General features: G+C 34.9%; 1 protein-coding gene across 3 annotated transcripts in view; it reads right to left on the bottom strand.

The window, feature by feature from the left end:
- SLC44A1 (solute carrier family 44 member 1) overlaps nt 1–16,637 on the bottom strand; it is a 136,619-nt gene that overhangs the window by 35,233 nt on the left and 84,749 nt on the right. For all 3 annotated transcript variants that reach the window (XM_079113291.1, XM_079113289.1, XM_079113290.1), the window contains 2 exons: nt 16,080–16,216; nt 4,360–4,453 (listed from right to left, as the gene is read on the bottom strand). In XM_079113291.1, coding sequence (XP_078969417.1) covers nt 4,360–4,453; nt 16,080–16,216 — 231 coding nt within the window. The remainder of the gene's footprint in view (nt 1–4,359; nt 4,454–16,079; nt 16,217–16,637) is intronic.

The following is a 16,637-nucleotide window of genomic DNA, read 5'->3' as shown; positions in this document are numbered from 1 at the left end:
TGAACTTACCCTTTTGAGTAATTTTAAAAATATATATAAACTCTTAACCTTTTGGAAGGAGTATTTTTATAAATATCCTTCGAAGAATTGGGGTAAAATAACAACAGTCTTTGACCCTACAATTTAATCTATGTCAGTTAAAATAAAAAAATGATGGCTCGAAGTTTAAAGGGAAAAAATTAGCACAAACCGATTAACTGCTTTGTTTAGTTTATAGTCAAAATCTGCTCTTGGTCCTAATGAATAACAGAAACTGAAGGCAAATAAAAGAGAATATAATATATGAACACATTGTTCAAAAATAAAATTAAAAGCTTAGCTAAAAAGAAGATTCCCTTGTTTGTCATTCTTTTTTCTCACCTCTTCCCCAAACAAAAACAACTTTACCAGACATGGGATTTTGATACTTGAATTTATTTTTCTTCTTCTTCTTCTTTTTTTCCTGCTGGCAATTGAACCCAGGGCCTTACATGTGCTAAGCACGTGCTCTACCACTGAACTACACCCTCAGCCCCTGGGATTATTTTCTTATTTAAAAAAATGTGAATAATCATGGCATTTAAATGGTTTCTCCTACATTTTACCATTTAAATCCCATTTGATTTAATGAATTTAAGATGAATTAGCTCATATCGTATACCTCTGAGGAAATAATACTGCTGAGAACCTAGTGTATGAGATCATTTCTACTTTAGTGTCTAACCTAAATGACACATTCTGTGCTTCTTAATTAAGAAGAAGAGCATAAAGTATTCTATTTACAGTAAGTCTTCCTACCTTTAAAAGCATAGACTATTGAATGTTTAAGAAGTCAATGTAGTCCCATTAGGAACTGATGTTGTTTCACATTATTGAAACATTAGTCGACAAGAACAAAATGAATTCATAATGAGTCTTTAAAAGATTTTTAAAAATTAACCACTCATGGGCAAATTGTATCTTACATTGGCAAATATACCATACATTTGCCTTTAAGTCCAGATTATCACAGATAATAAGCCCCCTAAAGTATAAGGACAAAGAGTGTCTACTATCTCTTGTCCATATGCTCCACAAAAGAAGGTAGGAGTTGTCCCTCATACAATTATTTTATAATCTCAGGCTAAAAATAAACAACTACCCACAATTTCTAGCTAAAGTTTTATTTAAGAAATAATACCTATAAAGGATTCCATTAAGATCCCTATAGAATACAAAAGGCAGGAAATAAATAAGTCAGGAAGATAATATTTTAATGGCAATAAACAGTGGTTTTCATACATTTCTATTTTATTTGTTTTTCAGCCTTCCTTTACTCTTGTACTCCTTAAAAAACACTTAACCATGGTATAGACTCTACAAGATGCTGCACTCAAATTCTGATTCACAGCAACAACAACAACAAAAATGTGGCCTTGGCCTCATCTTCCATCTACTTATCTATGAATTAGGGTCAGTATCTGTAAAGGTTTTTGTGAGGGTTAAATTAAATAATACGTGTGAAAGTATATTGGCTGGCACACAGCAGATTATTTGTAAATGTTAATTTGCTCTTGAATTTTCAACAATATGAATAAACAACATTGTTTTCTTGAATGTCCATTTCTCACCTCCATATCATATTATTAATTCCCTGGTACCTTGTAAATTTTGTGGCATCCAGAGGTACTCTAATGATGAATAAACTGAATTTATGTCATCTAATACTGCTGTTTTTCTCTGGTTATAAGCAACAATTAGCATTGTAAACAAACAGGATAGCTACTGCTCATATTGTTGCCATGCTTGGCATTTTACCAATAAAGAATTTTATGAATCTGGATAAAATATTGGGCTGTCTAGGTATTTGCTCTTAAACCAAAATAATCTTTTGGTTATTATGCATCATTAGAGTGTCATTGCAAATTAGTTTACAATTGTGTTTTCCAAACCAACTATTGCCTATTGCTGCAGGTCTTTGGGTATCCAGGAAGGTTGAGGCAAAGAGAAGGGCTCTAAAAGTTTAGAGAAATGATACTTCCTAAGCTAGGCACCAAACACAATAATGGATATTTAATAGGTATTATCTTTTTTTTTTTTCAGTGCTAGGGATTGAACTTTAGGGCCTCACACATGCTAGGCAAACACTTTTACCACTGAGCCATATCCCCAGCCCTATATTATCTTATTGAGTCTTAATTCTATAAAAGAAGTATGAATATTCCCATTTCACACAAGGGAAGCCTTGGTTTTCAGAGAGGCTGAGTCTCGTTTGAGCTGACAAATAGAAAATGGTGATGTGACATTAACCTCCAGGCTGATATGGACTCAAGTTCATGCTCCTGTGTGAGATGTGAAAGATGTTGAGGGTTACTTGCTTACATCAGTTTTGCCTGGTGTTAGACAATGTTAACAAAAATGTAGTCATTACTAGACTGTGAGTTGAAGGACAGAGTCCAGGTCTTACTCATTTTTGGAGACTTGGTGCCTAATGCTCTGTGTAGAATGGGATAGTGTGTCTAATTTCTTTTTTATTAAAACAAATATATCTTGTTCTCATATCCTTTCACTTTGTTTGCCAAATGCTAAATAACTCTGATATTTAAAAGCTTCTATTTGTCTTCCTTCTGTTGACTGTTTCTTCTCTTTTACTTTACAACAAGCTTAGTTTAGACAGAAGTGGTAAGATACTTAAGACTGGGAGGTATTATACTAAGTGAAACATAAAGATCTTTGAACACAGTGTAGAATGAGTTTGTAAATAGTACAAGTTCAGCAATTTGTCTTCCATTAGTGAGGTACATGATGACCCTGTTAGAAGCCAGGTCCGTCCACCTATAAAACTTAACGCCCCTGATACCATGCTTTGCCTTCTAGTAAATGTTCAGAGGATGCTGTGAAGTGTGTGTGTAGCCAGGACTGGGACACCCAATATAACTAGGAACAGGCAGTGCTCAACACAGGGGAGTCAGAGGTCCAAGTGGGGGAGGATTCAAAGTATGAGCCCAGTCACCTGTCCTGGCCCACCCACAATTACTACAGGAGCAGAGCAACCTTCTTTCCATACCCAAGCTTTCTGATTATCCTACCATAGTATGTTTTGGCCTTGAAAGAAAGACTCTATACTCAAAGTGTAGACATAAAACAAACTTTGTCAGTTAGGTAGATAAATGTATAGGGCTTTTCTTGTTTTTATATCAATAACTTTTCTCTGATAACTCTATTTAAAGGACCTCCTTTGCTTCACTGTTGCCCCCTCCCTCACATCCTTAATTTTCATGAGCACAGCTTCCTTACCTGTCATTTTAAGACCATAATTTTTAGGTCCCTTTTACTGAGTATCTTTTAAAATAGTCCCTTTACTTTTATATCTATAGGCTATAAATTTTGACTTTCAATAGCAACTTCACAAGACTCAAAGAGCTAGAAATCAATTTAACTGATATACCCATTTTCTACTATCTAACAGAAAATTTCAAATTCAAGTTAATAAAGCACAAGTTATAGCCATAAATGTTCTTTTAAAAAGTAGACACGATCTGCTTTCGTGTTTCAAATTTCAAAATTTTTTACCCAGTTGCTCCCTATAATATATTAAGATATACTGAAAGTGGCTTAGAGTCATTTTTTCTGGGGAAGTTCTCTCATGCCATTCTGTTAGCAGTTCACACTATGGCTCTCAACACCAGACATATTCCCAAGTGTGCATGTATGTGTATACACACACACACACATATATACCTACGTACCTACATAATTCCACAAATATATTCTACAAGGCTTCAGAATTTATTTTTAAAATCTACTTTTAATTTAAAAATTCACTTTCATTTTAATTACTGTGAGATCACTGTTACATCCATCGCATGCAGCAGGTACTTAATAATAAATGTTTGTTGAATAAGACCTTGGATAATACATGGCAAACAGCCAAATACAGAGAACGTACCTAAAGGATATAACTTCAAACAACATATGGAGAATAGTTACTGGCATGCTTTTTAAATTTACAGTGTAAATTAAAAAGCAATCCCAGAAAGTAATACTAGGATTAACCTCAAAGGATCTTTGGAGACTGTGAGACTTGGTTTCTAAGTCTGTTGCAGATCTGATAATGATTCAGCAGTTTTGTGTACTTGAAAATTATGGCATGGGAAAAAAAGTAAGCTTCTAAAGAAATTTAAAATAACAGAACAAGAAAAGTTGTTTGGGTGTGCATTTTTCTAAAGATGAAAAATACATGCTGTTATGTCTTTTGCTACTTTTAAAATTTTGTTGTAAAAATACTGGACGTGGGCAACAGGTATCATCAAAGTGACTCCTTTCTCAGAATAACACATATAACGTGAAATTTACCTACAAAAACAAGTCACAGGTTAACAACTTTGCAATAAAATTTACCTCGCTGGAACTGGAAGTTTGGGGCAAAGAACTGAAGATTTTGAAGATGTAGTATATTCAGAAGGCTTTAGGTTGTAGCTACATAGTGCTGAGCCTGTTGAAAGAAAAGTTACATGTTAACTGGCAGAACAGAATCTGAACAAATTCTCTTCTGATTCACTTTAATTTTAGATGTTAATACAACTTTTCAACATTATAGAATTCATAAGCATCTGATTTGGTCTATATCATTAGTCCTCAATCATTTAAAACTCTCTAATTACGGATAATGTAATTTTTGTACAAAGTTTAATTAATATTAAAGATAATAACAAACAACTTTTTTTGAGTTATCTGCCCCTACGTTAGGTTCTATGCAAGCTGACATATATGTATACATCATTACCATAACTCTTTAAGGTAGGCATTATTAAGCCTACATTAGAGGAGGAAATACAGGCTAAGAGATAAGGTAAATAACCTGCCCAAGAACACAGAACAGTAAGTGGTAGAACTGGGATTAAACACATCTCTTTGATGATGCTCAACTGCACACATTCTCTCTTCCTATGCTTTCCACTACTAAATATTTAAAATTACTGCATAAAGCACATGCATTCAGATAATACATTTCTTTTTCTTACATAAAAAGCAGGAAACACTCCTACTGTAAATAAACTGAACAACTGATAAAACTGATAAATTTATATGCGATTCCCAGTTTTCAGAGTTTAAGATACCTTAAATCCAACTGTAGATTGGTTTAACAAAGAGCCATTTATTTTTCTGATTATATGGCTAATACATATCTAAGCAGTACTAAAGATTTAGAGGGATAGAGTCCAGCAGATCTAGCATGCATTATTTTACTGACCTGTTCTATAATAAAATGACTAGGATCCTGGAAGACTCATTGAACAATAGGTTTTGGTAAATGAGGAGATTTACATTCCAGACTTAAAGATGCCAATGACCTACTGCATTCTATCACATAATAGGCTTATATCTGGTTAACTAAATTTCCTACCAGATTTCTAATTTGAACTAATATCTTATTATTAAATACAAACAGAATAGCTTTGTACTTGCACTATAGCAATAATGGACTTTATACTGTACCATGTCACCTCCATGGTGATGGAGGGGACTTAAAATACAATGTGAGGCAAAAGTGGCAGACTTCATCACTGAATTAATTAATGGAAAGGGCATGTGATCATGGGAAGGAAATGTAAGGGAAGACAGAAAAATGAACACAGCCTGGTATGCTGGGACAACAAAGTTGGCAGTGAGTTTATTTCAGTTATTTCTTGTCTGACCAATGAAAATGATTTTTGAAAAGTCACAAACCACCATTTAACTCAGCAATGCTGCCTCAAATCAGCAAAAACCTAAGTGTTTAACTATGTGGGCCATAATAATACATTTATATAAATATATGTAGCATGTATTTTATACAAATATAATTCAAGTAATTTGACAATGCAATATATATATATATATATACACACATACATACACATATTTATTTATTTATACATACATACATACATACATACATACATACTTGGACAGGGTCTCAGTAAGTTGCTGAGGTTGGCCTGGAATTTGCAACCCTCCTACCTCAGACTCCCTGAGTCATTGGGATTATAGGTGTGTAGCACTACACCAAGCCACAGAAGTATTTTTAGAGAAATAGATACTTGAAAGTTATGTAGCACTGTTTCTCATACATTTTTAGCTTTTGATAAGACTATAGGATACTAGGTTTAAATTTTTTTTTTTTTTTTTTTTTTTACTGTTCTTTTTCATTTTAATGGCAACTTTTTAAAGAAGTTAAGCACGTGAGCTAGGAACATGGCTTGATGGCAGAGCACATGCCTGACATACTTGAGGCTCTATCTCCAGCACCATGAGAGAGAGGAAAGAAAGAAGGAAGGAAGGAAGGAAGGAAAAAGAAAAGAGGAAGAACAAGAAAGGAAAAGAAAAACATTAAGAATGGAAGTTGTTTTTAAATATTTAACTCTTCTGAAGTATTTTCTCAGGTTTGAAGATACACTAGATTTTATTTATAGCGATTTTAGAAAAACGTGACAGCAAGGGCAAGTAAACACTTTAATCCTAAAATAGCTGTGAATCCTATATTAGAATCGCTTATGAAAAAATAGCAACCATGCCAATAACTGCAGAGCACTCAATGTGACCGTCAACTTCTCAACCTGAATTGTCAACTTATTTCTTTCAGAGTCCAAGATGGAATCAATTTGCACAATATAAAAGGCACTAACTAAAGCACTTTGTTGTCAGTGCTGCTAAACCCACTGCTTCATCTGAATTCAGTGAACACCATTTCCATCCTCACCCTTTTTCATTTAGAAAAGAGGTCAGCAGGTGCCACAGAGTTCAATTTTATAAATACTTTCCCAGGATAATACTCAATAAAAGAATAATAGCCTTATCTCTGATGGCCTTCTGGGACACAGGCCAGTACTAAGCAGATCCTGTACTAAATAAGTTTAAGGAAAAAGATCTTTACAATGTGTTAGTGTAACAAACATAAGAATCATTTTGCTGTTTCCTGATCAAACAGTTGATGAACAGAGGAGGAAGAACATTAAAACAATAATGACAAATATTTTACAACCGTTTTTCTTCTCATGTTTATCAGCTAATGCATTTTCAGTGAACATTTTAAAGGTAGTATTTACTTTTTTACAGTGGAAGTATAAACAACACTTTGCACAAGAGGTTTAGACATAAAAAATAAGAGATAAAGTTTTCCTTCAGATGCAAAAGTTAGGTAAAAACCATACCTGAGTAATGACAAGTCAAAAACTAAAAAACAAGGGCTTATCTAAAGCACACTGCAGGCAATCCAGGTAATTTAGCCAATGTTATTCAAAGGCTATCAAAATGAGAGATCTTAGGAACCCAATTTGGGTATACAAACACTTATCATGGCAAATGGTTGCTAGGATCTTCAGAATGTTTAAATACTACAATTTTTCAAATGGCTTATAATATTTAATTATTTATTCTCTAGCTCAATATCAAGTAGATCAACTCTCCTAAGAGGTACATTTCTATCACTACACTCCAAAACTTACAGATTCAGAAGGAAAAAAAAAAAGCAGCACTTTCATGGTCTTACAAGCAATCATTGGCATATTTAGAAATAGAATTCTTTACTCTTAAATCACTATGCTTCTTTTGTGTCATTCTTAATAATCAAAATCAAACAAATATTAAGTAATTTCTTGGGAAAACAAACAAATAATAAAAACGTGTTCCACAAATACTTCAAAAACAATATGTTTGAAGAAAAATTACTTTCATCACTTATTCTCCTCCTCTATATTTTCTATCCTGGTTAATGGTTTCACTTTCCATGAAATCCCCAAGGTGATTTCATGCAAGTCACGTGTTCTCTTTTTTACCTATCATCTTCTCATACCATTCAAGGTGTTCAAGATACCAAGTCCTGTCAATCACACCTTCCTATGTAATCTCAAATCTTGAGCTGAGAAGGTCAGTTTAAATTCGCTCCTCAGAGGGTTTCTTGTCTCCCTCTGCACATGACCTTCAGAATGCAGATCCCTTCTGTTACAGCCCTACCCTCAGGATAAAGTACACACTCCTTGAATTCAAGGTCTCCTAAAGCAGGATTCTACCTAAAACTCCAGCTTCACCTCAACACAATGAACTATTTAGAATCAATTCTGTTTATCAGGCTTCCAGACTTCATAACATGCTATTCTTTCTGCTCGTTTTGTACTTCTTAGCCCAGATCTGAGTGCTAAAGTTTAAGCAGAAATTCTACAGAGTACTCAAACTTCACTTTCTCTGCCAAGCTTTCTCTGACCCACCCAACAAAGCTATTTGCCACTTAGCTCTCTTATAAAACATAGCGTATTATTTTGCACTTTGCTTTTGTTTACTTATTATCTCCATTTTTAGAGTATGTTCTTGGAGAACTGGGACCTTGTTGTGGTTTTGAAATATCTTGGACTCCATCTACTGGTATCTAAGTAACACCCAAAGCCTTCTATTTAATAAAACAGACATCCTGATTAGAGGGAAAAAATTAAATAACTGTTATAAGTCTCCTATATTTTGGTGTTGCATGTAACATATAATTTTCATATGCTTTCTACTGTTCATAAAAAATATACTATCTAAAAGGGTTTTACAACTTTGTTATTATGACATTTTGTGCTAGGCAATGCTTGGTTATAGGGGGGCTTTCCTGTGCCCCCCTATAGGGGACATTGATTCACTTGGCAAATATGTATGTATAGTACATATGTGTCACTAGAGTCTGACAGGTCTCTATTCACTAGATTACCCTTGCCCAGTTATGACAACCAAAAATCTCTCTAAACATTGCTAAATGTCTTTGGGCAGGCAAAAGCACTCTTAGTTTTTAACTGATGGTTTAAAACATAAAATTATTTGAAATAAAGACATATAACCAAGAGTTGATGTATTGGGGGCTACTTTTTGGGCTGTAAAATTATGTTTAATTTGCTATCTCACGTGTATAATACATTAAAATTAAGCAAAAAAATATAGTCCTTGAAATATGATGGAGAAATTTGCAGTGAGTAGCAAAAAAAAAATCTCAATGCAGATCAGTTTTCATTATGAAAAACAAATTCTACTGCTTTGTGATGTCCAATGAATTTAATCTCTCATTCTCTAATTGGAAAAGTATATATATTTACATGCGGGAAGAACAGGAGACACTTTTTCTAATTTCAATTCCTAGTAACCTGAAAAATCTAGATGTATTTATAATTTCCAAGAAGCTTCATCTATTAGCCAGCTGAGGTATGACATCACCTGTTAACTACTAGTGGCACATCCTAGGCACACCATAAATATTTGCCAAGTGAATTAATTTTGAACATCTTCTATGTGCAAGACTTCTACTAGGTATTATGGAGAACAAGGAGAAGTCTGACTTTACTATACTTCAAGCTCCTTGAATGTGGGACTGTACTTTGTATCTTTGGCACATCCTTAATGGGTACTAATTGTTAGATGAAGGAATCGGTTTAAATTCTATATCAATGTGTAAGCATCTCCCCCTAACCCCACTTTCTTTGACCTGGAGGCAATTAAATTAATTACTACAACTGATAATATTGTTTTTAAATATATTTTTTAGATGTTGATAGACCTTTTATTTTATTTATTTATTTATATGTGGTGCTGAGAATCAAACCCACTGCCTCGTACATGCTAGGCAAGTACTCTACCACTGAGCCACAACCCCAACCCCAACTGACCATACTGTTCATTTATAAATGTTATCAAGTCCAAGCTTTTGACTGACTGTGCCAAAAAGAATTCCTACTAACTCTGTGGTTTAAGTTATACTATTACTGACTGGTAAGAAAAAAGGCAATATACTGATTTTCTACCAATATTGACTCTAAGCCTAATAAGTGGATAATGATAACCAAAAGTCTTATTAGTATTCACAAACAGCAATTTTTATCTGAATGGATCATATAGTTTGTCAAAGTTTTAAATGGCAAAAGCAGTGATCATTAAGAAAGCACCAAACTGCACAGCCATACAACAAGTGAACATGGGCTGGGCACAGTGGCACATGCCTATAATCCCAGTGCCTTGGGAGTCTGGAGCAGGAGGATCATGAGTTTGAAGCCCACCTCAGTGACTTAGCAAGGCACTAAGCAACTCAGCAAGACCCTATCTCTAGATAAAATATTTTAAAAGGCTGGGGATGTGGCTCAGTAGTTAGGCACTCCTGGGTTCAGTTCCTGGTTCTAAATCAAACAAAAAATCCAAAAGAAAGGTGAATGTGCTTCAAATGGCAGTTCATAAACCTCTCAGAATTCTATAAAATACAGTACATTAAAGAAGCACTCTCAAGTGGTACTGCTTTTTCACACGCTATAAATGGGATGCAAACAAAAGGAAAATAAGATGTCTGCTACAGTTAACCATCGTGCTGGGAAGACAAAATATATATTATAAAACAGTCTGGCAAGAGTAATGGAAAAGATAATAAGAATCTCATAAGAAGCATCCACACCAACTGAGAACATGCAGTCATCCTCTAACTCACAGGTTATGTGCATTTATTTCTAAATCGCTGGTTAGTATTTGGATAGTAAATGGAAAAGAACAAAACAACATGCAAAGCCTCTGGTGCAGTGCTGGTACATAGTAGGCACCAATAAATGACACGTTGAAACAAAACCCAGGGCTTAAATTATCTAAGACTCAGACACCCATTCAGAATAATGGGGACTATTGGCCGGAGATGGTGGGCCTGAAGCAGAACTAAAGAGGGGAGAGAGAGAAAGGTGCTGGAACAGGCACGGCTCCCCTTCCATCACCACCTGTCATGGCATGGTTGGGATGAGACGAAAACTGCATACAAAGCCAAAGTCAGCTTCAGAAGGAGGGGGATTTGTTTCCCCCTACAATATATGCACCATTTGGGTTTTCAAAATTAATGATTAAATAAAGGAGAAAAGAAAACTGTTCATTAGAAATTGGAGGGAAAGAAAGTGAGAGTGAGATGGCATTCATGCCCTGCTGAAAATAAGAGTGCAGACCGGGAGCTCTTAGCAGATGGTTTCAATTTTCTCGGTAGGGCATAAGGTTAGGAAAAGAGGATGAACAAGAGGGCTTAAGGGAAGAAAAGGTATGAATAATCACTTGGAGAGTGTGTGTAAGAGAGATAAATGAGTAAATAAGATGAATTATTTAGAGATGAATAAAAAGAACTGATTTCACAGCAATTCTGGTTAGACTGAAGCTAAACAATTTACCTGCTGGGGGCAACTCACATGGATACAGAATGGAGCATAAAACTTGTTGAGAGAATGAGAAATTATTAAGTGGCAATAGAGATGAATAGGGAAATCCAGTCTTTCAGAAAACATTTATGGATATCTACTATGTAAGCTCTTATATTAGGGCCTGGATATTCAGAGATGAATACAGCATGATCCTACCCCTTGAAAATTTATCAATGACTGCAGGAAGATGAGAAAGAACTGAAAAATTTGATACTGAATCCTTATGGTACTTGACAACTTTAATTTTTTAAAGAATATTTTACAATTATTTTCTTTTCTAGCATCATGTATATATTATTCATGTCTTATATGAATCATGAACCATAAAGACAAAATGGACATTTGTGACCTACCACCCAACTCACAGCCTAAATTGTATATCTTCATATTCATCTAAATTCTTCTGCCTGCTTTCAAAGCTCTTTGTATAAGGCAAGTTCTCCAGAAAAGTAATCTAATTTCCAGGTATTTCTTCTGAACTCTATTTTAGTCAGACATACTTGACAAAGGCTTTCCAAAACTCTATCCAAGAAGCAAGTCCATTTTCTTGTCAAAGAAACAAAGATTTGAGGAAATATTTTACTTGCCTAATAAATGCATTTCTTTTAAATATTGCTATAGGATCCAAGAGCTTCCCCTTATAAAATTTTCAATAATTTCTAAAGATAATAAAAGTTCATGTGAATGGATGTTGGTAAGTGCTAAAAAGTACTTTGAAATGTTGTCATGGAAACTTAAAATTCTTTGAAAAGGATTTATATTGTATTTTCATTGTGGTAAGACAGAAACTTATTATTTTACATTGCATTTTAAAATCAGGTTTAGAATTAGCATATAACAAGTTACCACCTCACCCAGGATGCATTTTTTAAAATTATGGTAAATACACATAAGATCTGCTGTCTTAACCATTTGCAATGGTATGGTTTAGTACATTATATACACTCACATTGTTGTGCAACTCTAATTTACCCAATACACAGTGACTTCCTACTCTACCCTCCCCATAGCTTCTGGCAACTGCCACTCTACTTTCTGCCCCCATGAATTTGTCTATGCTAGGGCCCTCATATCTGTGGAATCCTACAGTACTTGTCCTTTTGTGAATGGCTTATTTCCCTTAGCATAATGTTGTCAAGTGTCATCCATGTTGCAGCATATGGCTGGGTTCTCTTCATTTTTAAGGCTAAATATTTAACTGCATGTGTATACCACATTTTATTTATCTTTCTATGGACATTTAGGCTGCTTCCACCTCTTGGCTGTTTTTGAATAATGCTGCAATGAACATATTTGTGCACATATTTTCTTGAGGATTCTGTTTTTTTATTCTTCTGTATATATGCCCAGAAGTGGGACTACTGGATCATATTAGTTCTATTTTAAAATTTTTAAGGAACTTCTATACTGTTTACCATAATAGCTACACCATTTTCATTACCACCAACTGTAAACAAGGATTCCAATTTTGCTATAGCCTCATCAACACTTCTTTTTATTTTTTTTTTCAAGTGGTAAATCTTCATATGGCCTGAATATTAACCCTTTAAAAGATGTATTATTTGCAAATGCTTTCTCCCATTCGGTGGGTTGACTTTTCACTGTTCATTTTGTCCTTTAATGTGTAGAAGTTTTTAATTTTGACACTGCAACTTTTCTAGTTTTTCTGTTGCTTCCTGTGTTTCTGGTATCATTTAGTGCCATTCAAGAAATGATGACATCCAATGCCATTAAGTTTTCCCCTATGTTTTCTTCTAAGAGTTTTATAGCTGTAGCTCTTATGTTTAGGCTCTTCATGGACTTCTAATTATTCTTTCTTACAGATTTGAAAATTTCCCACTTACACCTAAATCATCCCTTAAAGACACTCCTCTGATATTAATAATTGAGACTTGTATACTTTAGATAAAAGGCCTATGTATTCTCTAACAGAAATATAACTGTAAGACGTGGATATAGGTACCAATGAAAATTACCAGTTCCTTTTGAATCAACTTGTACTTCAAATGATGGAAAAGTTATAAATATTGGGGGAGGAGGGCATAGTTAATGCAAAAAGCAGAGAAAGAAATCTCGCAGTGATAAAGATCATATTGGAACTAAATTTTACCAGGTCCAGTTTTAAGTCACCAATCCAAAGAAACAGCAGAGGTTTTTCAGAGAAATTCAAAAATTCCAACTTAGGTTTTTCTCCTAAAATAAGACATATGGGCCCCACTCCACAAGCTCCCTCTCCATTTGAACTGTACAGCTTTTCTACTTGCCTTTCTGAAGTTACCATCCTCTCCTATGTGCTTCTTGATGCTGCCATCATTTTTTATACTGAACTTACTGACTTATTTTATACATAGCAACTCCCAAACCTAAGGCTGCTTTTGTAGCTGGGCACTGATTTAAGAAGTCTGTTTTCTGAAATAATGTTTATTGATTAAAACTTCTTGAACATTTACTTTATGCAACACAGTTGTGGAAAATGCAAAGCTGCAAAACCCATGAGGAGCATTTTCTTAAACTAGACCTAAATAAACCACACTGAGGATCAGTTTCATTTGGAAGGACACTGGCCTGTGGACAATACATGCCAACAGGAAGGCATGGGTCATCTCTCCTAAAGGGACCATTGAGCAGACCACATAACTGAGCTGAAGCTAGCTCTTTGACCCTCTCGATGACAGCTCAGCTTCAAGATGCCAAGGCTCACATCCAGTAGGCTTGAGGGGACATGTTGAAAGAGGACATGCTTATGTTTAGATCAGAGCTTTGATTGCCAGTATAAGACATAGAGACTTTTGTTTTTCACCACTGATAATTTCTGAGCAATGGGTTAGTGTTGGTTAAAACTCTAAGAACATTCACATGAGAGCAGTATGTAAAGGAGTTAGAACTAGAGAAAAGGAGGCAGTAAGACTATTACATTACAGTAGCAGAATAACGGCAAGAGTAGCAGCCAAGACCATTTTTTAGCAACTTGTTATTTTCCATACAATGCTGTAAGCATTCTTTCTCCATGTATTGACTTGTCATGAAAATCCTAACGAGGTACATTAAGTATATACATTATCCCTGCACCACAGATGGGGAAACTGAGGTACAGAGAGGTAAAGCAACGTGCCCAGAGTCTCACAACTATTAAGAAGAAGGAGCAACAGTTGAACCCAAACAATCTGACACCAGAGCTCATACTCTCAACCACTCAACTACACCACCTATCAGGTAGACAGGTCTACTCCTACTATCCAGGAGTTGGAAAAACCCTTCAGGAATAACTCAGACTTCCCTAAGAAACCTGATAATGATAAAGCTGGTAGATCTGCTAAAAGGTTTAGCAAGGCAAACATGTGGGGCTATAATGTGGGAATTGAAAATGAGATCTTGAACTGTAGCTGGCACCTCTTGATTCAGTGCCTATCACAGGTCCAGTATTATTCACGCATCATCTCATTTAACCTTCATAATCTATGAGGGAGGTACTATTTTTAATTTACATTTTTTTTTTTTTCAGATGAGGAAGTCTAGGTTCAGAAGAAGCTCTCTCTCATTTCAGAGCCAATTAGTGACTGGATCAGAATTGGAATCCAGATTCGAATCAATAGCGCGCCGTGCCCCTTCTACCTACCATTTTATGCCCAGGGCAGGGAGTGGTAGCCCAGGGATGCTACCAGTCTTCCTGCCCTGAGAAGGCCAGCATCCCATCCCACCCCATCTATTAGATGCAGGAGGCAGGCTGCCGTGTGCATAGTTATAGCCCCAGGCTGTTTCTCCACCCAACTAAAAGTTCCACCAGATGAATACAAGTCAGCTCTTGTTCCAAGGAACCAGAAGCAGCCTTGGATTTGGGAAGGCCTGAGGAGTACTAACCACAAAACAAAACATGAAACTTCAGGAAGCTCAAAAACATGGGCTTGCGGGGCCAGCAGCCTATAGCCCTCCAAATTGGTTTAAACAAAAATTCTCCCAAGATAACTGAAACAAGCTGTTTGGAGCTGAGGATAACACATTCGGAGATAAGACTCTCAAGGGAAGAGAGTGGATTACATGTAACTGACTCTTCTGGTTTTCTCAGCTAATTCCCACACATTTAACCTCAAAGTTCCTCAAAACTATTCTTACAAATACTATGACTATGACATAGTGCTAAATTTAAAAAAGCAGAACACAAAGTTATATGTATACTAACACACTGAAAAAGAACTGATGGAAGAATTTTGATTTTTATTTTATACTTTTGCCTGAATTTTTCAAACTTCCTTTAATATGTGCATATATTACACTGTTAATCACAGGTTAAAAAATACACACACACACATACATACACACAAACTAAAATACTTTTAATCAACACTTGTCAAGAAAGGAAAACACCCAAATTTTAGAGAGTAGTCTAGGAATTCCCAAATACTCATCAGGTTATATCAAAATCATCTGAAGCATTTATAAAAAATGCAAATTTCCAGAACCCAAAGAGCTACTCAGAATTTCCACAGGAAGTGTCCAAGAATCTAGTTTTGTTATTGTTTGAGTAAAGGTGTGAGATAATCTATAGTATGGTCAGTTTTTGTTTTCTTGTTTTTTTCTTTTTCTTTTTTGAGATGGAATCTTGTTTTGTTGCTCAAGTAACCTGGAACTCAGCTCACGTGAGCCTCTGGCCTCAGCCTCCCAATAGCTGGGACTACAGGCATACAACACAGAGTCCAGTGAATCTAGACTTTTAATAAGCTCCCTAGGTTGACTCTAATATTTTTAAATAAGGAAATCCAAAATTACTTCATTTCTCTTTTTCTTTTGAAGGTTCTTTGATCACTTATTTAATGTTAGGACAAATTCACATGGGTATATAAACACACAATATTTAACAGAAAGATAGATAACTAGAATGTAGATGTGTGTGGCCTAAAATCTCACCATTTGTCTCTGCAAACTTCTGGACATCACTCAAGGTTTTCAATTCTTGTCTTGGACATGCTGCTACACACAGTGCTACAGACTTAATCTTCCGGTTTATCAAGTCCAGATTGCATGGATCCAAAAAGAATACATACCTAAAGCATGGAGAAAAAAACTGAGATATTATTTCACAAAACACATTCTATTTCATTGTATTTGATGAAGCCTAAAAGCAAAGAACATTTATTCCATACTCTTCTACCATAAACATTTTACAAACCTAATCATAATTATGTAATCTTTAGAAAATAACTACTTATAATGTTAACAGTGGGAATGGGGTAATTGAAGGACAAAGTTTTCAGACTATATTTTTCTAATAGTAACATTTTTGTCATGTGTACATATAGGTTTCATCATCAGAAATTATCTATTTAATAGTCTCATTGTCAAACTTGTACCAAAAGTTATTGGAATATCCCAATACTGCCATATGACATGAATTATAGTTTTTATGTAAGTTATAAATTAATTTAATTTTAATAATTAAAATTAATATTTATATGAATATATTTA

Source organism: Sciurus vulgaris, assembly GCF_902686455.1.
Source record: "Sciurus vulgaris genome assembly, chromosome: 15".
NCBI classification, from domain to species: domain Eukaryota; kingdom Metazoa; phylum Chordata; class Mammalia; order Rodentia; family Sciuridae; genus Sciurus; species Sciurus vulgaris.
This window is presented reverse-complemented; position numbering and strand designations above follow the sequence as displayed.